Source organism: Mytilus californianus, unplaced genomic scaffold (assembly GCF_021869535.1).
Source record: "Mytilus californianus isolate M0D057914Y unplaced genomic scaffold, xbMytCali1.0.p SCAF_2, whole genome shotgun sequence".
In the NCBI taxonomy this organism is placed as follows: domain Eukaryota; kingdom Metazoa; phylum Mollusca; class Bivalvia; order Mytilida; family Mytilidae; genus Mytilus; species Mytilus californianus.
Window position 1 is genome coordinate 31,902,938 of NW_026262668.1, and position 27,415 is coordinate 31,930,352.

The 27,415-nt window shown below is 32.1% G+C and overlaps 1 protein-coding gene across 1 annotated transcript in view; it reads left to right on the forward strand.

Annotated features, from left to right (window-relative positions):
* Positions 1-739: 739 nt before the first annotated feature.
* Positions 740-27,415, forward strand: part of LOC127729700 (uncharacterized) — a 91,779-nt gene continuing 65,103 nt past the window's right edge. Inside the window, exon 1 of the mRNA XM_052237546.1 lies at positions 740-811. Coding sequence (XP_052093506.1) covers positions 785-811 — 27 coding nt within the window. The 5' untranslated portion in view covers positions 740-784. The remainder of the gene's footprint in view (positions 812-27,415) is intronic.

A 27,415-nucleotide genomic window follows, 5' to 3' on the forward strand; every position in this document is an offset into this window, starting at 1 on the left:
ATCTTCTTATTTTTATAAACAACTACACTCAAAATGGAAATCTTCTGGCAAACCCGAAAATCATCAAAGCAGGCACGATCTTAAAAATGAAAAAAAAACTCCGTAGCCAGAAAAGACAAAAATATGGGATTGAAAGGAGAAAGCTATATCAGCAAAATACGGACAATCCTTCAACCGTACTATTCTACAAACTCGTAAAAAAACAAATCACGCGTGGAAACATTTGTTATTGAGATTAATGATGAAATTGAAAACAATTACGTGTATTCTTCATTTTTCTTTACCTTTAAAGTTTTTTAAGTACATTGTACATGTACCAGCAAATTTTTAATGCGATGAGATTTTTATTATTAGATGTCTTTTTAAATATGATTGTCATTATATTTCTGTTATCAAATACTTTGCAAGAATTGTTTTACTGTAATGTATTTTCTTGTGAGCTTGTGTTTTCTATGTTTTACAAAGTTTAACCCGACTTTAATATATATAAATTTAATTATCTGATATATCTTATCTTTATGATGAACATTAAAGAAATTGTAAATACGAGTCAAATTTGTTTTTATTTTAAGGAAAAGAAAATGCCTGGGGTAAAATTGAACGGCCAATCACATTATAAAAACAATTCTTTACAAACAAAACATCTTGACTTCACCTCAGGGTCTTTACATCCTAAATCTAAATGTGACACATCGTTGATTATTAGAATTTCATGCTCTGAAAATTATGAAAATGTATTGTTGATACATATCGGTCCCCATGTAAATTAAGCGTGGGACAATTGATGCAGGATTTTATTCAGTTCCAATTGGTAAGTGAACATAGTTTTATGCTTTAAATAAAGAATATAAAGGAAACGTGTATGTATACATTGATAGCATTTTGTTTTCAGTGACTCGAATAAATCATGAACCATTTAAATATAATTATTGGTGAAAAGTATGTGTACAATTATATTCAAGGATCTGTTATTCAAAGAACACAAAATATCTTTAAAAGTTGCGAGATATAGGATGATCATTTTATAGAATAAAAACTCATGAAACTTGAACCTGTTGAAAATAGTGCTTCAAAGGTTTCAAAGAAATTGGACTAGTTATTATTTGTACATTTGTCTTTAATCTCGATGGGATTTTAGTATTTGTAATTTTATCATTAAATAAACTTTGCAAAAGACTTTTCCAAAACAAATTGTATATCAGCCTTTCATAGTTTTGCTTTTTGTTATTTGTAAAAATATTTTCATTATTAATTTTTATATAATGTTGATTGATATCTTACATGACAAACATGGGAATACCATGAATATAAAAATCTCAAATTATGAAACAAGTGTGTTCCAAGTGTCACGGAATAGAAGTTCCTTCATCATATAAATTCCAAATGGAAACAATATTCTGGAATATTATTTCCACTGGAATAAATATTACAGTAAATGTTCCCAACGGAATAAATGGTATAGAATATTTGTTCCAACAGGAACAGATATTATGCCATTGTTTATAACAAAGTTTCCAGTGGAACTTCTGTTAGGCGGAACAAATATACGTTGACACCAAGTTCCTGTTGTTAGAGCCTATAAAGATGAAAAAAGGGTTTGTCTTTTAATTAACCAATCTAAAGGATATTAATTGCTCATGTGTGATCTTACATAGCTATATTTCAAAAGCATTTTTAACTCCCTTATTTTGGTTGGTTAAACTTGTATTATTAATTTACACCCAATTTACACGTCTAGTTAACAAGTTTCACTATGAGCCTAATTAATAGTCAGCTCGACTGTCTTCCATGCTAACTTGATTGTCTATCATTGTCCTTTGTACCCCAATGATTTTTTTTAGAAAAACTATTTAGTAACGCTTCGAATACCAGATAATTGCTTTACCCGTGTACCTTTTTGATTTATTTATTTTATCTCCTCTAATTGAAGCGGTAGGTAAGATGAATGTATATCCGTGTACTCGCATAATTTATTAGCACATACTTACAACTTCTCGTCCAATCAAATTGCTTATATTTGCCTTCTAATTTTCATAGTACATACTTTTCCTGTGTACTAAGTAACTACGCATGAATGACCACAAGGGTAAGATTTTATTGTATCGTAATCAAGATATTTAAAACAAAAATTGCCACTGGCTATTTTGAAATAAAATGCTGTGTTCCAAATTAAATTAAATAGTTTGTAATTAGTTTTCACGTTGATTTTTAAATATCCTGCTATTAAAATCTTTGGATCTAAAAATGTTTTTGACAATTGCAAATTTTATCATTAAAATAAAGGGTAATACATATGGTTCTTTATACCTTGATTAGAGTACAACGATATCTTAAAATTATGATAATGTATCATCCATGCAATTACTTTGTACACAGAAAAGTGTGTACTATGAAACCTTGTGCAGGACAAATTAAAGCAACTTGGTGATAATTTTTTAAACTTTCTTAAGGAAGGTGATCTATTTCGTCATGAATTGATTGATTTATTGATTATTGGTTGCTTAATGTCCAGTGGCAAATATTTCATGCATGTTCAGGACGATGTCATAAATTGAAAAACTGTGATTATGTCTGAAGATAATGTGCCACCTATATATATATATAAACATATTCTGATAAATCTTTTAGTTTTTACTTTGAAATAATAATAAAAAAAAAAAAACACAAAACACAAAACCTATAATCTCTGATCTACTAGTATTGGTAGTTGCTTTTTAATGCCTATCTGCTAGACTATATCTATGGGGACAAACTATCTCTATGTTTCAAATTTAAATTTATTATAGCTTTAGTTTTACTGTGAAATTAAAAAATGTTATCAAAACATGTAAAGCTTCCACTGCAATTTAATTAATGCCTGCTTTTGGTCAATTTATTTTGTCATCTTACCATGTAAGAAGAACATGTATAGTAAAACACCGCTTTATATCAGTATACATACTTACACCAGCAGCTACCATCTTTTCATTCTGGAGTGAAGGGCCTTTTGAAATCACATATTTTACAATAATACTCGTGAGTAGATTTACAAAACTGCGTTAATGAGCTCCTTTTTACAAACACCTGTGATACTAGTAGTCAGCCAAAATAAACTATCAATAGATCAATTAAAAGATTACTCGAGTTGTAAATGTGTGCTAAATTGGATAGTCTATGAAAAGGTATATACTATGAAATTAAGAGCTCGGGGCAAGCCCCTCGCTCTAAATTTCATAGTATATTCCTTTCCATAGACTAACCTAGACTTAGCACATTATTACAACTTCTCGTCCAATCAAATTGCTTGAATTTGCCTTCTAATTTTTAAAGTACATACTTTTTCCGTGGACTAAGTAACTATGCATGAATGACCATAAGGGTAAGATTTCATTGTATCGTAATCAATTAAAAACTTATTAATAAATAACTGGTTATTTTGGAATAAAATGCTGTGTCCGAAATACAAAAAAAAATGTTTGTAATTAGTTTTCACATTGATTTTTATATATCCTGCTATTAAAATCTTTGGTTTTACAAAAATATTCAGTTTGAGAATTGCAAGTTTCTATCAATTTTAAAATAAAGAATAACAAATATGGTCCTTGATACTTTGATTAGAGTACAACGATTTTTTGTGGGAGAAAAGTCATTCCGATCAATGTTATATTGGTCCGAGTAATGACATTCTCCTATTTTTTTCTCCAAATGGTTGAGATTTGATGGTTTACCTGGCGTGAGTTTATGTTATTTTTATCAAGGAAACACAAGGCATGAAAGGTTAGATTTGTCTGTTCTGATTTTTTTCTCCAAAATTTTCGTAATACAGAAAATTTGGACAATATTTGAATAGCGCATTCTTCAGAAATCTGAAAAACCTTACAGATCATGCGTATTTATTTAAAAAAAAATTATTTCGAAGAGAAACATTGAAATATATTTGACGCATGTCTACGCAAGATAAAACGTGTGTGTCTTAAAATCAAACGGCATTTCCAGTCATCTGTGATAGCGCTAATTTGTGTAACTTGTGCATTTTCATTTGGAACTATTTAAAAAGAATAGTTTTCTTAAATCTGATTTTTTTTAACTTTCACTAGCAAAATGTTCGGTCATAAATTGTAATGACATTGTTAAACTAATTATTATTTTATTGAAATCGTTTTATTTGCAATATTTGTCCGTCAAAGTAATTTTATTAACATGTAACGATTTTTCTTTATAAAGCTTTTTATGTTAGAAGTAACAATTAAGTGTCAGTATATTTTCACAAAGGCGGAAATTTGTTTCAAGATAATACTTTTGATAAATAGTAGATAAAGTCACAGCTTTACATAGTTCTTAAGTTTTCTGACGTAAAGAAAAATCAATCCTTTAGTCATTTCAATTAGCGCTTATTCAGCCTAAAACTAAAGCGACAGATTTTTGTTATATTCTTATGTTAATCCTTTGAGTGCTAATTTTATTATTTCATTGTCATTCAGTAATCTCTTTTCTATTATGAAATTGTAACCTTGTAAATTCTTGATTTAAATATGTTTTCTGAAGTTTTGACTTTAGTAAGAGTCAGACATTCGAACTGACAACATCCGCCTAATTTGTAAAACTACATGTATTCCATCCTGAAATCAAAAATTCGTAAGGGTTCCGCGGAACTCAGTGTCTCGCCTACTTTTACTGTTAATCGCAGGCTCAACAAAAATGAAGAAAAAAATTAGTAGAAATATTCCTCTCTATACTATCTTTTGATTGTAAGTAGCTTCTGTCCAAGTTTGGTAAAAATTCAGGATAGTTTATGAATCTAATAAATGTTTTAAAAACTTAAACTGCAGACTGTGTGTAATGTTAACTGGAAGAAAAACTAAGTCCATTTATAAGTGAAATAAGGAAAAAATGGAACAAAATTTTAACAAAATTTCCTTCTAGATACTAGCTTTTAATCATAAACAAGCTTCTGTACAAGTTTGGTACAAATCGGAATTAAAGATAGTTTAAGAAAGTTGTTAAATTTTTTAAAACTTTTAACCACAGAGTGAATGTAATGTTAAAGGGAAATCACACTATTGTTTATACGCATCGCTCTCGGCGCCGCTATAGTGTCGTGACCGTATTATGACGTCGCCGTTTCGAGTCCGTCGTAAAGGTTGCTAATTTCTAAAATGGCGACCCGCTCAAAGGGCCGTTCACTAAAGCAAGAGAAAGCAAATGACGTTTTGATTTAAGTGCAAAAAATGAAAATGCTACTCGAAACGGACAAAATGTATGGCAAAAAAATAGCCGAAAGTGGTCTTGATATGGTCTTGAATTACCTTACGATTGGGTTTAATTCAAATGAGTTACTCTCTTTAAATAAAGATATTATTATTATTATTATTATTATTATTGAGTTAGTATTTACATACAATACCATTTATACAATTATTTTTCTTAAAGGTTTATTAATTTCACCGACAAATATTGTTAGATATGAGAAATATCAACATTTTTTGTTGATCTGGTCTTTATTATTTGTAGCGAAATCCGTCAGCTCAACTTTTTTTTGTAGAAAAACTTTTTTTATTTACTGTAAAGTTTATATTTTCATATATTAACATATTTATTGATCTCGCAGATTTCTTAGTTTCACGAAGAAAAAAATATATTTAAAAACAAAAGAGATATTTATAACACTTTTTGTCGATCATTTCAGTATAATCAAAGCGTACATCGGCGAATGTGAAATCCGTCCGGTCAACTTTTTTTTTTAGAAAAACATTTTGTTTTACTATGAAGTTTAAATTTTCATATAAGATAACTATTAATCTCGCAGATTTCTTAGTTGTACGAAAAAAATATTGTAAAAAAAAAAGAGATATTACTAGTAACACTTTTTGTCGATCAGTTCAATATTGTAAAGCGTACATCAGTGAGTGTGAAATCCGTCCGGTCAACTTTTTTTTGTTAGATTTTCATAAAATATAGTCTAATATTTCTAAGGTCTTCAAATATTAAAATAATCTATCAAATAACAAAAAAGTTCTGACTATTTATATCTCATCCGGTCAATACGGGCAATTGTCCTGTCATTAGTGTAACCCAACTGTTGGCAGCGTATCGTCGCGATGCGGTATGTGGGAATATACTGGAAAAAATAACAATATACCAAGAGTAACAGCATGTAAGTGTACAGCTTCCGGAATTTGTAGTATTTCTTCAAACTGTCAATTATAGCGAACTGTACGACCAGCAAGTTAAAAATAAGGCCGCTAGACGTCAGAGCAATCTGGGAATATCAAACACTATGCCTAGTTATTTTTGTACTATTGATGACCGTACTGCCTACAACAACAACAAAAAATTTACACTGTATATTTGGCTTGACAAGACTCCAACAAGAGAAATATTTAACACACACACATGTATTTATGTAGAGTAACATGTCTTTCAGAGTGCTAATCTGTAACCATCACATTAAGGTCCGTCTTGTGAAAGAGTATTCATCTCATATAGAAAAAAATTTTGTGCTGATATTCATGTAATATTTGCCACTGAAAGTTTTGCAAAAATCAAGAAAAAAACGAAAACAAAAAAAAAACAAAAACTAGTAATTCAGATGTAGGTTCGTGTTCAGATCACTCAATGTGATCACTTGCCTGTCAACAAACAGTGATATAGGGAGATTGTCAGATTCCGATCATGACTGTATAATAAAGGACAACCATTTGTTTAAGGTAGCTGATTTACTCTTGATACCTTGGTTCTTTAAAAAAAAACGGCCAACATGATATAGCAGAGTGCTGAAAGTGGCACACACAATCAATCAGTTATTTTCAAATTACCTATCATTAATCAGTTTTGGCAAAAAAGTATATAGGCTATACCATACTGAAACATAAATGTGATAAAAGAATATACAATTCAAGAAAGAGAGGTGCACCAACAGAAAATAGAAACTGCAATCTTTCTTTTAATTCATCCTATCTCAGATCTCAAAATTTTAACTCTTACCAGAATTTATTCTATCTTACAGTATAACTCGGAAGTTTCTAAGTGGAACTCGAGCTTTAACTAGAACTCTTACTCGAATAAACATTCGAACTAAAAATAAAACTGGAATTTTAACTCTAAATTTAGCTGGAACTCGAACTCTTATTCTACATCAAAGGTTATCCACACTCTCATTTGTCATCTGATAAAAAAATTCGTAAGGGTTCCACGGAACCCAGTGTCGCGCCTACTTTTGCTGTTAATCGCAGGCTCAACAAAAATGAGGAAAAAAATCAATAAAAATATTCCTCTCGATACTATCTTTTGATTATAAGAAGCTTCTGTCCAAGTTTGGTATAAATCTAGGGTAGTTTATGGATCTAATAAATGTTTTAAAAACTTTATCTGCATACTGTATGTAATGTTAACTGGAAGAAAAACTAAGTCCATTTATAAGTAAAATACGGATAAACAGGTACAAAATTTTGACAAAATTTCCTTCGAGATACAAGCTTTTGATCATAAAAAAGCTTCTGTCCAAGTTTGGTACATATCCAGGATAGTTTAAGAAAGTTATTGAAATCTTAAAAACTTTAACCACAGAGTGAATGTATTGTTTCCTGGCAGAAAAACTAAGTCAATTTATAAGTAAAATACGGAAAAAATAGATTTTTTTTTACAAAATTTACTTCTGGATACTATCTTATGATCACAAACAAGCTTCTGACAAAGTTTGGTACAAATCCAGGATAGTTTAAGAAAGTTCTTAAAAATTTAAAACTCTAACCACAGAGTAAATGTATTGTTTCCTGGCAGAAAAACTAAGTCCATTTATAAGTCAAATATGGAAAAACAGGAATTTTATTTTTACAAAATTTACTTCTAGGCTACTTGGCTAGAGGTATAGGGGGAGGGTTGAGATCTCATAAACATGTTTAACCCCGCCGCATTTTTGCGCCTGTCCCAAGTCAGGAGCCTCTAGCCTTTGTTAGTCTTGTATTATTTTTAATTTTAGTTTCTTGTGTACAATTTGGAGTTTAGTATGGCGTTCATTATCACTGAACTAGTATATATATTTGTTTAGGGGTCAGCTGAAGGACGCCTCCGGGTGCGGGAATTTCTCGCTACATTGAAGACCTGTTGGTGACCTTCTGCTGTTGTCTGTTCTGTGGTCGGGTTGTTGTCTCTTTGACACATTCCCCATTTCCATTCTCAATTTTATTCTGGATACTATCTTATGATCATAAACAAGCTTCTGTCCAAGTTTGGTAGAAATCTAGGATAGATTAAGAAAGTTATTAAAACTTCAAAAACTTTAACCACAGAGTGAATATTTGTGGACGCCGCCGCCGCCGACGACGACGACGACGGAATGTAGGATCGCTATGTCTCGCTTTTTCGACTAAAGTCGAAGGCTCGACAAAAAACTAGAGTTAGATAAAATATATCAACATGTCCACAGAAACACGGATAGATGTAGCAGAACAAGAAAAAAAAACTAGATCCGTTTATTACAAATTAAAAGATTTTTTTAAATACATCAACTGGGAACATTATATGTTCCTAATATCACTATGGCGATGTGTATTTCATTGTCAAATAACTCTAAATTATCAGATGCATTGTATTTCTCATAACATACCAACGTTGAGCGATTAATCGAACGGTAATAACATATACGTAATTCATAAAGTTTTAATACACAGGCGATGAACATTGAACATATTATGTACAATGAACATGAAACGATGTATGAAAAATGGGTGCGGGATGATAGTTCGAATAAATTATGAAGCGTTGTGTAATTATGGAACCAATTTTAAATTCCTACCGAAAATAGGTTTCTTTTAACGTGCTGAGTTTGTGGCATTTTTAACACGGCATTTCAGGTTTTATCTTCCCGGTGCGAATGGACAAGCTTGTGAAATTATGGTAACGAAATTATTCTGCCTGCAGTCTAAAAGGAACGTGTTACTTTTCAGCCCGGATACCCTCAGTCTTCCGAGGTAGAAGATTCTTTATCTGGAAGCCGAAAATTATTTCTATAATACGGCATGAGGCAAACATTCGTTTTCCCCATACAACAAATGCAATTTAAAAAATGAGATGACTTCACCGTTGACAATTACTTTATAATAAACTGTTCAGTATTGTATCTATGTTTAACGATTCGATAGATTGATAAAGATATCAATGAATAATCAAAATACCTTAAAAAATGTTAAAAAATGATATTATATTTTGTAGTGAAAAGGTTTAATTCAACCCAAGCGTTGCAAGAAATGCTGTTATGCCAGCAACGTCGTTCTATAACGTTAAAAGGTTATAGTTCCCGCCAAAATTCAATAATAAAGATTATTTCCGTTTTAGCGGATTTAAAACATCGGTGACCCCCCTTTTTTTTTATGCTTTTAAAATCTTCCCTGAAGCTGCAACTTATGCAGAAGTTTGAAGGGAAAAACATTAGTAGATTTTTTTTATTTCAAGAAAAATCTATTATAAATAGCAATTAAAAATGGCGGGAAATGTTCAAATGCCTTCAAAAATAAGGAAACCGAGACAAATAAATGTTCATAAAGTACAAGTTACATTTGACTGTTTTTGTTATTCCAGTTAAACATGGTTTTTCAATAAGTTTGTCTTTTTTTAACAATTTAGAGCGGTATTTCTATATATTTCGTTATAAGGCGATTCTTTAAGTTTTAATGACGTCATATCTCGAAAACAACATCGGTGACCCCAATTTTTTTTCCGCCTTAAATATCTTAATAAATATGATCTGTCTACATGCAAAATTTCAATGAATTATTATTAGTAGTATAAATAGTGTGATTTCCCTTTAACTGGCAGAAAAACTAAGTCCATTTATAAGTAAAATACTGAAAAAATGATTTTTTTTTTTACAAAATTTACTTCTGGATACTATCTTATGATCATAAACAAGCTTCTTTCCAAGTTTGGTAGAAATCCAGGATAGTTTAAGAAAGTTATTAAAATTTCAAAAACTTTAACCACAGAGTGAATGTACTGTTTCCTGGCAGAAAAAAACTAAGTCCATTTATAAGTAAAATACGGAAAAAATGGGGTTTTTTTTACAAAATTTACTTTTGGATATTATCTTATGATCATAAACAAGCTTCTGTCCAAGTTTGGTAGAAATCCAGGATAGTTTAAGAAAGTTATTAAAATTTCAAAAAATATTTGTGAACGCCGCCGACGACGACAACGACGACGACGGAATGTAGGATCGCTATGTCTCGCTTTTTCGACAAAAGTCGAAGGCTCGACAATAAATTGTTAACTACTGCATAGGACTTGTGTCTAAATCTACCAGTGGAGTTAAAGCGAGTATTCTCAGGCAAGTGACTAGGTCCTAGTCATTTTCTATCGTTGGCATCGCCAACATCTGCAACCGGTTGTGGGTTGCATCTCGTTATCATCGTCATTCCAGTAGCCAGTCGCCCGGTTACACTTATTTAGATGTTATAATTCCAATTTAACTCAAACGAATGCAGTGAGCTAAAGGGTCAAAATATGACCGATCTGCCTATTTTTGTACATAAAAAGTCAATTTGATCATTATATGGCCCAATTCGTCTACCTCACAAAATATTGTCAGGCACTATAAAAGCATTTCAGGCGCTAAAGCAAAGTCTGCCATAAAAATAGCACGTGAAATATATGTCGATAGACATGTGAGCCCTTATAAGTAAACATAAACAGGCAGGTAAACATAAAATATTTACGGACGCCATCACGAGTTGGTTGACCGTTATGGAATATCCGTTTCACAGATGATAGCGGATATGTTCCAAATGTCGTTACTACAATCCCGTCCCCCTTCCCCAGAATGTGACCTACCGAATAAGACTTATTACCGAGTTGCACTAAATGAGCAACACGACGGGTGCCACATGTGGAGCAGGATCTGCTTACCCTTCCGGAGCACCTGAGATTACCCCAGTTTTTGGTGGGGTTCGTGTTGCTCAGTCTTTAGTTTTCTATGTTGTGTTTTGTGAGCTATTGTTTGTCTGTTGGTCTTTTTCTTTTTTAACCATGGCGTAGTCAGTTTATTTTCGACTATATAGACTGTTAATTTCGGCATATTAAAGAACCCCAATAATTCAATTTTGATGAAATAAAACAAAGTTTAATGTGGATCCTTTAGGCCTCAATGTGGAACAATTTTAAAATGGGACCCAAAATTTAAATATGCAGATAGATTCAGCATATGAAAGAACCCCAAAAATTCAAAACTTTGAATTAAACACCAGTATGATTGGTCAAGAAATAAGCAATTTATACAAAGTATTAGAAAAGTATTGTTTTTGACACCTTTTTTCCTAAACAATAAAGACCATAACGCCCAAAATTAATCCCGACCCTCCTTTTTAGGTATTATACGACCACAAATATTTTGCATTCGTATAAAAACTATAATTTTTTTTTTCAAATAGTCTCTGAACCATGAAAATGACGTCAAGGACAATGGACATATGACGTGAAACTTCGTAACATAAAGTATTTGTATAGATCTACTGTATGAAGCATCAAAGTCTTCATGATTCTTTATTTCTCAAACACCATATAGTTACAATGGTACAAAGAAGTTCATCAAAAGTTATAACATAACATAAGCACACATGACAAGATGAGAAGAAAAAATAAAATAAAACAAAATAACACAGTAGTGGCGAAGAGTGGTGATTAACCAGGAAGACTTGCTTGAAAAGTTATAACCCTGATAAATTTACACAGCTTTTTTAACTTATTTTTTAATTTTAACTGAAATAGTTTTTTTTTGCATTTGCATCAAGACAAAGAACTAAGTCCTTAAATTATAACACAAATCAATATTTAACATTGGGAATCAATTTTGAAAACCATATCATAACTTAGATATCAAATTTTGTGGAAATTTTGCCCAATTTTTTTTTACAAATACCAAGTTCTCTACCACATTTTTTCGAAATTTTACAATACACAAGATATTTATTTCCACTTGGCATATTAATTTTTTTAATCGGTTAAGGCAATCTTGACTTATCATATGACATAGAAGTGTTGACAGACAGACGAACAGAGAGATTACTACATAGGGCAAATGTCAACAACTGGGCCCTAATAATCAACATTAACTGTCACAAAAAGATATAAAATCAATTTATGACAAAATATGTTGTAAAAAAAGCACAAAACCCTCTCTTCGGGCAGTAATAAACTCAGTAAATTGATATGCAAATATAATTCTTAATTTCACCAGCTCGATCTTTTCTACAAAATAACACATTTGTTCATGTGTGTTAACAGTTCACATTTTGACAAAATCCATCAATATATCTGCAAATAACAATAGCACAAAATCTAGCGCCTCGATTTGTATTGTCTAACTTCATGTTACTTCTTTTGTTCATTACTTTTCATCTCTTATTACATCCTGGTAGTTTTAAACCATAGATTAACAAGTTTATACATTTTCCCGAAAGAAACAGCACATACATAATTTATTTGTAAATGTTGGTGTATTAAAAAAAATAATGTATACATTCATATGGCATTGAAGAAAATTTCAATTCCAGTTTTTATAAATCTCTTGTTTTCATATTTCATAGTACTATTTTCAAATATTTTTAATTTAGCAATCTAAAAAAAATCTCTTAATGCTGATTTGTGAATATGCAAGTTTTACTCACTTGGAGTACATTGTAATTTGTACATTTGGCAGAGCTAAATATTGAAGAAAAGTATTCATTCTTACAAATCATATAAAAATTGAAGGTGCTTTTAAAGATCACACTGACTATTTAATTTTTATAGTGGACATAAGTAAATTTTTTGACAACTTCTATACAGCTTGCCATATTGTATAAACACCTGTCCGTTTTTGAAGTAATCTGAGACTATCTTACCCTCTGGATGTCTGTTGGAGATTTTTGTCATTGGGTTGCTGTCTCATTGACAAATACCCACATCTCTTTTTATTCATACATATGAAAAATTTTGAATTTGAACCTCAATTTTTTCAAAGCATGATTACATATTTATATTTATAAAATTATAATAAATCTATTATGAAATTTTTACTCTATATATAGTAATAATGTTGCAATTTCAAATGATTAAACTAATGTACCATTGGCTGTAGTCCAAATATAAAATTCAATATAAAAAAATCCCCATAAACTAAAGCACAAATGTACATGTACATTAATTTTGAAAATTTCTGTCAAACGTGTAAACAAAAAATTCTTGTATGGGACCAGGGCCTACTACTATTCCCTATATTTTTTTTATTTTGAAATAGCTGACTTTATCCCGTTATATACAATTTTCGCTAGGTGGAGAAGTGAACAGAAATCAGAATACTTTGATCGAGTTCACAATGACACTAAAGGTATTCTGGCCACTGTTAAGAATAAACTCGACAAATTGTTCGTAAATGATAATACAACTCAAAATGATAAAAAAAACAATATAAATTGAGAAATTTACAAGAATTTGAAAACGCGGCGACATGAACGTTTGAGACACCAGGGATAACCATTTCATTGACGTATCCGTTCACAAAAATCATTATCATACAGGTAAAACACTTTATGATTAATCAAAATGAATGTGCAGTATTTTAAGAAATAATTTTTGACTTTTAAAACTTAAAATCGTATCCCATTTTACTGATCAAATTAAAGTGGGATATTCCTTTTAGTACGGTGACAAATAAGGTAAATTTGAAAATTTAATGGACCGAAATACCTCACGGCTAATTTTGGTCTTATTTTGTAGATAAATATAATATCCTTTGATTAAGGCGTGTCGTAGAGTGCCAAAGTGGTGCCGATTTTTGAAAACTGCGGTCAAAGGTCTAAAGGGGGATTTTTAAAAATCGCAAATTTTAGACATTTTGGACAATTTCTCGGTAGTCTCTCATGTTAACTGAGAAATTTTTTCGATGGAAGCATGCACTAGGAATAATACACGAATACAGCTAGTCATATTTATGTCTGATTACCAGAGATTAGTAATACATACCCTCGCTTGCAACATGTAAGAAAATGAAACAAATATCTTTAGCTACGGAAATTATCGGCAAAAAATATTCATAATTAAGATTTAGCTATGCAATAATATATGGCTACATATGAAGATATTTTTGGGAAAGTTTTGTTAAAATGCCATAAAGAACAGAGGAGAAATAAGAACTGTAAAGTTGACACCCGGTCCATGATGTTATGAAAAAAAATGATGAAATTCTTGGCTGATTATTTAAACTTAAAAGGATGTTAGAACTATAAAAATTAGTCTTTATGTTCATGACACTATAGTATATGAAGTTTGTTTTTATGTTAATAAATAAATCAGTACCGTAGTAGACCAATAGCACATTGAGAAGATGTGTCCCCCTTTTTTATGAAACAACGACAGACATGGTTGTCGTTTGTTGATGTGGTTCATAAATGTTTCTCGTTTCTAGTTTTTTATATAGATTAGACCGTTGCAATGGTTTTACACTAGTAATTTTTTGGAGCCCTTACTGTTCGGTGTGAGCCAAAGCTACGTTTTGAAGACCGTACTTTGACCTATAATGATTAACTTTTACAAATTATGACCTGGATGGAGAGTTGTCTCATTGGAACTCATACCACATCTTCTTTTTATATCTATAAACAATGGGATATATAGCAGACTTAAAAGCCCGATATATATGTGAACTACAAACAAAGATTCACAGGGATATTACGCTTCAAAAGTTGCTGTCTATGTTTAATTATAATACACTAACACTAGACATCAATATGCACATCAATTTGAAAAGGTAACGGAATGCTAGAAAAAAAGTGGATGTCATTGTATGACGCCGACAAAACTCATGAGTTTATTCAGATCACCATGTACTGATTGACCATTGTTTCTCGGGTCATTTTGATCCGCGGTGAATTGATTTTCACTGCAACATATGTGTCAATATAAGAACCAGCAAGAATGAAAAATGTTGATACATGCATGTTTTCCCCGACCCCTTGTAATTGTCTTCCTTTGCCAATTTCGATTAGAGAAGACGTGTCGCATCCTGTAAGAGCGCGAGCTGCTGTTGGTGTGCCAGACATCAGGGGTCCAATAACTTTTAAAAAGCTGCATATGGCGTGAATAGGTAAAACCTGTTTTGTGGCTTTGGTTGCAGAAACGCCTCCAGTCTAAAATCAAAATTCAACATGTTTGACATCTGAGGAAAAGACCTTATTAGAAATAAAACATAACTGTCATGATTTTAATATGATGCAATCTTTGGAATAACTTTTCAATATTTGTTCATTGGCAAAAAGAGGCGGCAGAATAATTCTTATATCTGCCTCTTCAGTCACTTACAGATCCTACACAAAATTGCTTCACAGTATATAGATTTTGAAAAGATCCCGCTAGAAATATTTCGTCATTTTCTTGCAAATCACAATCATTGTAGTGTGATAGTGCATAGTTACAAATTTTATCAACCCATGTTTATTTTCAGGTGCACAAAGAAATTTCTTACAATCTCTAATTGATCTGCATTCAATGACTTGCATGAAGAACAATTTGGATCTACCACCATTTGAAATAAACCTTATTGTCCCTTTGACGCCTTTAATAGCTGACTATGTGGTATGGGATTTGCTCATTGTTGAAGGTCGTGCGGTAATCTATAGTTGTGAATATCTGTGTCATTTGGTCTCTTGTGAAGAGTTGTTCCATTGGCATTCAAACCACATCTTCTTTTTATATACTAGTACACCAATGTCCGATGTAAGGAGAGGGTTGGGCGCCCGCTGACATGTTTAACCTCGCCACATTCTGTATGTGGCGGCCCAAGTCAGGAGCCTGTTATTCAGTGGTTGTCATTTGTTGCTGTTACATTTTTGTTGTTCGTTTATTATTTTGTACATTAATTAGGCCGTTGTTTTTCTCGTTTGAATTGTTTTACATTTGTCAATTCGGGCCCTTTATTGCTGACTATGCGGTAAGGGTTTTGCTTATTGTTGAAGGCCGTACGGTGACCTATAGTTGTAAATGTATGTGTATTTTTGGTCTTTGTGGAGATTTTTCTAATTGGCAATCATACCACATATTTTTTTTAATTGGTTTTAAAGCAGTCATTACCAAATCTCAATAACTGTTGTACCATTTTACATAAATACTTCGGACAATACCAATACCATCTATCTGATCAGGGGTGTACTGGTTTTTCATAAAGGAATATCACACACTTAGCTAAAGTATGCATTTCCGTTCAGTATCAAATGAGAGTGCATTGTAATCATTATCCATTTGAAAATAATTGTCGTCTACTAACCAGGCAAAATATTTATCAGAGAGGTTGGAATACATTGTAATGATTGAAATAATTTGAAATTTCGAACGATCGTAAATAGCTTTTCACAATTTTTTTTCGCAAAATGTAATATCTGTAAACATATGTAACTGGCAAACTATACGACAACGAAAATGATTTTTTCTTTCTTTCGCAAACAGATCATCATGTAGACTTTCTTTAAGTATTTGAAAAGCAACACCATGCCCCGATCAATTTGAAGCATCAGGAGCAAATATTAATTTTAATTTCATCAAGTAGTTTTAAAACAATGCATGCTGAATGTTGAAGCGGCTCAGTTGTCCTTGAAGTTATTTATAAACTCACCGCTGGATTGCCTGCCTGATAATTTGCGTCATTTAAAACAATATCGGCACGCTCAAATGACTCGACATGCCTTAATTGCTTAGCTTGTTGTATGACTTTTATCTCCAGAATAGACATTTTTACCAGTCATGGTAATGCCATGGAGCGCGTTTTAACGAAAGTTGATTCATCGTAACACGCATGTTTTTTTTTTCACTAATTCAAATGCATGAAAATGTTTTCTTCTTGAACATGTAAAGGCTTAATAACAAGATCTAAGCTACTTTACTCGTTCTTACTTAATGGAATAAGCACTGACAATAATTTTCCGGGATTTTTCGGATGTGTTCCAATGTGGTTTAAAATTAGTCTTTTCGAAAAACAAAAATAAAAGCACCTCAAAAGTTATTAAACCTTAGCATCTGTACTTATTCAAGCGCATAGACACAACTGTTGATACAAATATATATTCTTTTTTATAAAACTTAAGAAAATGCATATTAAATTTCTTGCATTTCATATGACAGGGAAAAATAGGAAAGGGGAACGTTACATGACTTATTGAGGTGAAAATTGAGTAGTAATACTGCTATGTGATGAGTTTTATAAAAATGCTTGTAAAAGTTGATTTGTATGTTCTGTCAAACTTTTATATATCAAAACTTCTTAAGTATTGGTTGTTCCACTATTTTTTGTGAAAATTTACTATTGGTGATATATATAAGAAATGTAATATACTTTGACAGACGGTAAGATTGAAAAAAATGTTACATACATTTGAAAATCGTCCAATTCACTCAATTTATATGTTCATATGATATTAAAGTTTGATGTAAAAAAAAAAAGCTGATACATAACTCTTTCATATGATACCAATTTTTTGATGATATCTTCATTCGGGAATTTATTATAAGTGTTCCCGTGTTTGAAAATGAAAAAGAAAAAAATCCGAAAATCACACTTTAACGCGATTTTACAAAAAACTGCACCGTGGGAAAACTCTACGACATGGCTAAAATGAAAGTAGAATGTTTACTCTATCTTCATTTGAATTTTCAGCCGTGAAGTATTTCGGTCCATTAAACTCTTTAAATAAGCGACTGATACAGTGCTTTTTGTCCGCAATTTGCCTTTTGTCCGCTTTTGCTTTTTGTCCGATAATTTTGCTTTTTGTCCGACACTTTTGCTTTTTGTCCGTTGCTTTTTGTCCGTTTTGCTTTTTGTCCGATAATTTTGCTTTTTGTCCGACACTTTTGCTTTTTGTCCGTTGCTTTTTGTCCGTTTTGCTTTTTGTCCGATAATTTTGCTTTTTGTCCGACACTTTTGCTTTTTGTCCGTTGCTTTTGGTCCGTTTTGCTTTTTTGTCCGCTGATTTTGCTTTATGTCCGATATAAAAATGTGTATATTTTTTGCAGGTTTCATTTTGAACTTTGAAACACCATGCCCTTTTTTGAGTTAAATACAGACCATACTCACTGTTTAAATGATTTGTACATGAAATATTCGTTTCTTTCACTTGATATAAAAAGGGGTGGTATGAGTGCCAATGAAACACCTCTCCATCTAGTAAGATCAATAGTTTATGAATTTACCTCTCACTTACGTTTAAAAAGATTCATTGGAAAAGTTTTAGAAGATCGTTATTATGATCATTTATAATTTTGACATACATTTAGTTTCGCATGAGAAGAGCGCAACTTAATGCAAAATATAGGTATGCAAGTCCGACGTCATTATCTTTCAGTTTATTTTTCTTTTATTTCAGATGTAAAGAAGATCCGAATGCTTCAAATTTTGCAAAACTAAAGCTTTATGTTTCAATGACATAATTTTCAATTGTCCTTGATTTAATTTTCGTTGTTTCGTTTGTGTATAGACTGATTGTAGGGTGCACATGTCCGACCGGTAGGTTTCAACTAACCTTTTGTCAATGTTCTATTTTTATTTTTTTATGGTTCGGTTTTTTTCTGATGTTCTTTAAGCAATTGGTCAATTACAATTAGCGTTTGCAGGGCTTGTTATTTCTACTAGAATATTGAACGGGGTTCATCTAACATTGGCCTTGTTTTCATGTGCTATTGGTCGATGCTTATTTTTCATGAGATTTTGTTGGTTTTTTTTATAAACTCTATATTTTCTGAAATGATTGTAATGTGAACATACTATTCGCAAATAGTATGTCTGAAATTTAATACATTTTTATGGTTTATTTGTTTGTCTTAATGAGTGTGGTATCTTAGAATCTAAGAGTTAGATAATAAATACAATAGGTGGACAATATTGGTTGTATTGGATGATTGCAATATATATATATGACTAATTGCATATAAACTGACGCTGCCCTTACTTTCGTCATTCATCGATCAATTATGAGTTTTCGACAAATGCTAGATTTAATTTATGTATGATTTACATATCCGACAAGAAGTGGCAATCTGACCTTGACCTCAGTTTCATAGTTCATTGGTCAATTTTAAGTATTGGTGGTTATAGGTCTGTATCTCGGATAAAAATTAAAACATTCATGAAAGATACAATGCAGATGTATAACTGTATTCTCCAAACTCGCGTTTCCCTACAAAGGATTCATCAGTGACGGTCGATTTAAAAAAAAACGGAACTTAGAATAATTGGTAAGATTGCCAATGAAATCACTCTCTACAAGAGACCAAAAGTCTTTGATGATAAATAAAAATTGAGAATGGCAATGGGGAATGTGTCAAAGAGACAACAACCCGACCAATGAGCAGACAACAGCAGAATGCCACTAATGGGTCTTCAACGCAGCGAGAAACTCCCGCACCCGGAGGCGTGCTTCAGCTGGCCCCTAAACAAAAATGTATACTAAATCAGTGATAATGGACGTCATACTAAACTCCGAAATATACACAAGAAACTAAAATTAAAAATCATACAAGACTAACAAAGGCCAGATGCTCCTGACTTGGGACAGGCGCAAAAATGCGGCGGGGTTAAACATGTTTTTTGAGATCTCAACCCTCCCCCTATACCTCTAGCCAATGTAAAAAAAAACAAACACACAACAATACGCACAGTAAAACTCAGTTCAAAAGAAGTTCGAGTCCGATGTCAGAATAGGTAACAAAAGAAACTAAACAAAATGACAATGATGCATAAATTAACAAAGGACTACTAGCAGTTACTGACATGCCAGCTCCAGACCTCAATTAAACTGATTGAAAGATTATGTCTTCATCATATGAATATTTAGTACAATTCCTCCCGTTAGAGACTACATGACACCGTACGACACTCAACGCGGAGCAGAAATCCTCACCTCATAAACAATCAAAGACGTGATAAATAATCGGCATCATGTATAATGCATAAATCGAAAAACCGAAAAGATAGCGTTAGAATAGATATAAAAAGATGTGGTATGAGTGCTAATGAGACAACTCTCTCATCAAAGTCACAGTTTGTAAAAGTAAACCATGTCAGCTGTCAGTAACTGCGAGTACTCTCATATCTGTACTTAGTGGTTTTTGTTGTTGTTGGGATGTACAAGTACCCGGCCACGTCCACTTGCATTTGTAGTATTTGTTTTTTTATCCATCTGATGAGTTAAGCCTTTTTAACTGATTTTTATAGTTCGTTCTAAAAATATGTTGTACTTTTACGCCACTGTCGCAGGTTAGGGGGAGGGTTGGGATCCCGCTAACATGTTTAACCCCGCCACATTCTCTATGTATGTGCATGTCCCAAGTCTGGAGCCTGTAATTCAGTAGTTGTCGTTTGTTTATGTGTTACATATTTGTTTTTTGTTCATTTTTTGTATATAAATTAGGCCGTTAGTTTTCTCGTTTGAATTGTTTTACATTTTCTTTTCGGGGCCTTTTATAGCTAACGATGCGGTATGGGCTTTGCTCATTTTTGAAGGCCGTTCGGTGATCTATAGTTGTTTATTTCTGTGTCATTTTGGTCTCTTGTGGAGAGTTGTCTCATTGCCAATCATACCACATCTGTTTTTTTACATTATAGGTCAAAGTACAGTCTTCAACACGGAGCCTTGGCTCACACCGAACAGCAAGCTATAAAGGGCCCCAAAAATGGGAAAACCAACGGTCTTATCTATATATATAAAAAAAAACGAAAAACGAAAAACACTTATGAACCACATCAACAAACGACTGAACATCTTTGATCAATATTGTGTTAGTCGAGTTTTTCAGATACTTTCACTAATCGGTCAACTTGACTTATTTTGTTGATCCATTTTCTTCAAGACTATTTTGCCGACGATAATACCAATTTTCCAATCATGATTTCTTTGAAAGAGGGTTGCTGCTCACAAAGAAGCTGTTAAAGCAAGAGTTCCAAGTGGTGAAGTTGAAATCATCCCCTCGTAAGTTTTACGGACGCCATCAAGAGTTGATTGACCGTTATGGAATATCTGTTAATGGCAGCGGATAGGTTTCAAATGTTTTTACTACAATCCCGATCCCTTTTCACTGAATGTGGCCTACCGAATTAGACTTGTTACCGAGTTTGTACTAACATGAGCAACACGATGAGTGACACATGTGTAGCAGAAACTGCTTTTAAAAAAAGGATTGCCAATGAGACAACTCTCCACAAGAGACAAAATGACACAGAAATTAACAGCTATATAGGTCACCGTACACCCTTCAACAATGAGCAAATCCCATACCGCATAGTCAGGTATAAAATGACCCGAAATCACAAATATAAAACAATTCAAACGAACCAAAAACTAACGGCCTAATTATTGTACAATAAATGGGGAGTGTGTCCATAGGGACACATGATGCCACCGCTAGCATATAACGTTAGAAAGGGACATAACTCAAGAACTGTAAAAGTGACGCTACCAAAATTTGAACTTAACTGAGTTTTGTGGTAGTAAGCATTATATATACATTTCATCACATTTAGGTACAAGTGACAACACCAAAATTCAAATTTGACCTGTGTTTTGTGGTACATGTAATAAGCATTGTGTATAAGTTTCATAACATTTGGTTGAGGCAAACTAAAGTTAGAGAACGGAAACCAATTTTGGGACGGACGTACGTACGTACGTACAGACGGACAAGGGTAAAACTTAATGCCCCCTCCGCTACTGCGGGGGCAACCACTGAATTACAGGCTCCTGACTTGGGACAGAAAACATACATACAGAAATTGGCGGGGTTATACATATTACCCTTCCTGAGCACATGAGATCACCCCCAGTTTTGCTCAGTATATAATGGTTTGTGTACTTTATTTGTTTGTGTGTTTTTGTTTTTGTCTTTTTTCTTTTTTAGCCATGGCGTTGTCAGTTAATTTTCGACTTCTGAGTTTCAATGCCCCCTTGGTATCCTTCGCCTCCCTCTTTAGATGGAACATTTCTGCTAGAAACCTTAGATGTTTCATTTTCCTTATCTATCTGTAAGCTTGGAACATTATGTATAGTTTATCCTGAGAAAATGCATAGCATCCTTCAATTTCGTTCAGATTAAGAAATTTTTGCCAAAGTTGAAGGAATTGAATTAAATAATTATTGCTTTGAAATGTCAATTGTTTTATTTATTTTTGAATTCGTTTCAGAGTAGTGATTTGTTGCCTTAGTTATGGCCCTTGAAAAAAGAAACTTTGAAAATATGAAGATACAAGTTTTGTAACGATTTGCATGCATAAACTAACAAACTCGTGGCTGCAAATTCAAAAAATGCCATTAGCGTTAAATATCGATCATTCCAGGGCTTGAGCGAGCTTTTTTCTGTGGTGTTGGGTTTACTCCCTGTTAAAAGCCGAGCGAAAACTGGTTTATAATGATCACACTTTTGATTATTGGCTTTACTGGATAGTCATCTAATGTACAAATATACCACACAAGTTTTACACGAAACCATTGGATTGGCATGACATTTCTGATGTCTTCTGATTTTTTAGTCAACAATAAGTCAAACTTTCCGCAATACGGTATTTGCATGTATAGATTTATATTAAAAAACATAAGAAATAAAAAATTCTGATAAAAAAGTTTTAATGAAAGAAAAATACATCTTCCTGATGTGTAAAAGCACGGTAAATACATTTAGAAAAGTGTCTTTTGTGACACCTTCAGAGGTATCTTTCCATAAAAGTCAATACGTATAGTGGTAAGAAAAGAATTGTGTAAATTATATGACATTAATATGTGTTCTTAAACATACAAATCCGTCTTATTGTTTTAAATTTTATAAACGTTTGAATGAATTGTACAAGTAACCCATACTTTTATGACCACTCTCTGCCATTAAGGGCATGTACATGGACCTTCTTTTTTTTATATTGCATTATGTTTGATTACGTATGAATATTATTTGTACCAAGTTTAATGAAAGTCAACATTGATCTTTTTAAATTTGATAAATACATTTATCGCTATTTTACGAAATTTTCCTTTGATCTTGCTGACTGATAATTTTCTTTCTCAGCGGAGTCGAATGATATGAAAATTTTCGCTAGAAACTAAGGACGCACGTGCCCGTTGTTATGAAATTAATAACGTCGTTCATAGGTAAAATAGCGATAAACAGCAGATTATCATTGGTCATCTCAACTCGATTGCTTTTCTCGCTTTCGCCGTACCGGCTCAAGCGAGAAAATCAATCTCGTTGAGATGATCAACGATAATCTATAAGTATACCGCAAAAATGCCGTTTTTCCTAAGATTTCGAAACTTTATTAAACATAAACTATTTTCAAAGAATTGTTGAACATACTAAGAGATGAGTAAAGAAGATTTTCATAATTTTTGTACAAAAATCCGCTTGTGTTTATCTGTTGATATAAAAAAGTTAGGCGTGTCTATCAAAAAGGATAGAAATGTAAAAAAAAATTTTTACCCCTTTTATCTCTTAAAGTAGCACATGAAGGTATATTTTTTATTACATAATTTAATTGCTTAGGTGAAAAATATAGCTTGTATGCAAATTTTCGTAATAAAAACCCATCATGGGATCGAAACTGTATTGTATGCCATTAAAGAGAAACTATTAAATTTTTGAATGACCAGATTAACGTTCAGTATACTTGAAATATACTTGAAAATTCATTCACTTTAGCTTAAATGATTTACCTAGTATATGCAAGTCCTTTTTGGATACCGGTAGGTGTAATCTACAAGATCCTACAAGGTAGTAAAATTTAAAATTTCTCCGTCTTATCTTTTAATGATAAGGGGGTTCCAAAAAAAATCTGATAACCTCTACATAAATCTCTATAAAAAAAGTTAAATTCATAAAAGTTAATATGTGTATACATCATATCAATTTTTTTTAATGGAAAGTTAAAAAGTAACACAACTTCAAATAAAAAATAAAAAATGTTGAAATCAATTTAAAAAGCACCTCTGGCAAAGGGGAAAAAAACTTCTAGGCTGTTCCAACTGGTTTGCTGCCGTAACTAAACCTAAGGTATACTAATTAATGGTTGAATGGCATTGTTTCTTACAATTTTGGATATCAATCAAATGAAAATTACGTACGTACAGATATGAACTAATTGCTTCAAAACAAACAACGTTCTGAAATTTTCACATTATGAAAGAAGAGGAATAAAAAATATAACGTATGCAGGTATTGGAAGAAACAGATTATCAGAAAAACGTTTACCTAGTGTTGTCCCATGTAACAAACTTGAAACAAAAAACTCGAAAAATTCGCTAAATTTTCACGCAACTCTTCGAAATTTTGCATGAACGTTCTATAACGTGATATATTTAAGTAAGGGTTTGCATGGTAGCCTCCATCTAAAATTTGCATACATATTTTAGAGTGTTAATTTCGTGAAGATTATTTTTCGGCTTTGAAAACTATGCCAATAAAAAGTACTTGAAAAGTTGTATTTGGAACACCAAATTGTATTAACATTACAGGTTATCTTTAAAACGTACGGATCAATGAATGTCTTGCAAGGTTGTCCGTTAACATGATTTGACGTTGCCACAAGCGTAATATGTCAGGGACGGTATGAACTGCATTCGCAAGTTCCTTCCTCCGCTAACTGTAAATGTCCTGCTTTCAACAACACGAAATTATGCACATATACAAAGAATGCACACCTATAAGACAATTAAAATAAAAGTAAAAGAAACTATATATATATATATATATATATATATATATATATATATATATATATATATATATATATAAATATACAAGTGTAAATTGAAAACAACATTCAAACCTATGATTGCGTTGGATGAAAACCGCAATTTTTATACGTGTGCATGCAAAAACAAATTTCTTGTTAGAGGGGTCTAAATACAGCACAAACAACATTTTCCAAAAGACCAAAAAAAGTGAAAAAGTATAGTTTAACAAAACGCATTTGACTAACAGGTTGAACAACACACGTTCTTAAACCCTGCTGACTGCCATTGGCGATTGCCAAATAAACGGATCACCGATGTAATAAATGGATTTTAATTATAAATTTAATACTAAACAGAAAACAATAAACTTGCGGAAAACTTATGTTTTGTCTCTTTTACCACCCGCTAGATTAAACTTATATTTGATGTGGTTTGAATATATAATGCTAAAATATTCCCCAAACACCACAAAATTACTGACATTAAAATCATCTAATATCCTAATATATGTAAATTATAAAATCATATTGGATCGGAAATACACGGAACTTATACTTTTGTTTAATACTTTGCATTTACCCAACAAAGAAAACACGAAATTAGTGCATGTTTCCAATTTAACGTCATTTTTCTGTTACACTTAATGGTAGCAACATCTGACGTTGCGTCTTCAGGAAAACTTCAATAACTTGGTATATGGTAATAGGTTACAAATAACATATACTCCATCCTTATGGGTTAAATGCAGATGACATTATGAAACAGTTTTTGATCATTATCTTGAAACGGTATTTTATCTAAATGTATTTAACATTTTGTTGAATTACATTAAAACTTTGAGCACCTAGTAGAAGTAAAAAGTACCCCAAATCAATTAAGGTATATGAACCTACGTCAGTACGTGGAAAATAAATAAATAAGATTGGTCGATAGAATGATTACGAAATTATAATGAGCATTTGGGTGACGGAGTATTTGAAAGAGATGATATAATGATGGCACATACACACGCTTGCAGTATTTCATGTTTAAGAAAATGAAGGTACATAACTCTTGAACTGTAAAAGTAAAAACCGAACTTGACCAATGTTTTATACCCCAAAAATATGCTTTTGAATTTAACATTTAGTCAAAAGGTATATAAAGGTAGTCATCAAACCTAATACATACATTTTTAAAGATAGATAAGGGCATAACTCTTGCATGTGTTGAACGGTAAAATTCAAAACAGAACTGGACCGGTATGTTTAATCCAATACATTGTCTAGGTCTTTAAATTTAAAAAGATTTGGTGAATCAATACTTAACATAACATACAGAAACAAAAGAAAATACAATTTTAAAGATTATTTTAAGGCATTTCTCTTATTAGAAACCGTAAATTTGACCTGTGTTTCATAATACAAGTTTTACATTCAAAACGATTTGGTCAAGCGGTCTGTTCTACTAATCTGGATTTCCTTCTACTATTCCTATTTGAGCCGGACATAATAAAGCCTTGGATTGATTGAAAATGTCAGGGCTTTTTAATTCGGTATCTACATACCTCTCGATTTTTACTTTCAAATAAAAACCAAAAACTGCTAATTTTCCTTAAAATTACCAATTCCGGGGCAGCAACCCAAAAACGCGTTGTCTGATGTGTCTGAAAAATTTCAGGCAGATAGATTTTGACCTGATGAACATGTTTACCCCTCATCAGATTGGCTCTAAATGCTTTAGTTTCAGAGATATAAGCAAAAATCTACATTTTATCCCAATGTTCTATTTTTAGACATGACAGCCATATTGATTTATGGGCGGGGGCATCTGATACTTTTTTGAAACTAGATACCCTAAGGATGATTTTGGCCATATTTTGCCAGTAGTTTCAGAGGAGAAGATTTTTGTAAAAGTTAACGATGACGATGGATGGCAAGTGATGAGAAAAGCTCACTTAGCCCTCTGGGCCAGGTGAGCTAAAAAAGCAAAACGGACAAAAAGCAACAGACAAAAAGCAAAAGTGTCGGACAAAAAGCAAAAGTATTGGACAAAAAGCAAAACGGACAAAAAGCAACGGACAAAAAGCAAAAGTGTCAGACAAAAAGCAAAATTATCGGACAAAAAGCAAAACGGACAAAAAGCAACGGACAAAAAGCAAAAGTGTCGGACAAAAAGCAAAATTATCGGACAAAAAGCAAAAGCGGACAAAAAGCAAATTGCGGACAAAAAGCACCGTATCAAGTGACTTTTCCTGATTTATCACTCCACTATTTCTATTGCGATTAGGTATAACCACGCCCAACAGTTTAACTTCATAACATGAAGTAATACTCATTAAACTAGATGTAAACGTTAGTAATCACTTTTAAGTTTACTTACATTTATAAAATAATACAGTAAATGCATGAATCAAGAAATAAATGAATTGTTTTGGTGATTGCAAATATAAGTCACTTGGTAAGTAAATTATTATATTAACTTTATAAAGAGGGATGTTATGGTTTTTCTCTCTTGTTTCATGACATTTGTACCACAAAAAAGCAGATTGTTTTAAAATTTTATGATACTTCAAATTAAAAAAAAGTAGAATATGTTTTATATACTTGAATAGCTAAATTTTATTATAAAACACGTGTACATAGCTTTTAAAAGAAAATCCTTTGAATTGTATAAATCTTCAGAAATGTACTGCTATGAACTTATTGCCTTCCCGTACTATAATTCGCCGATAG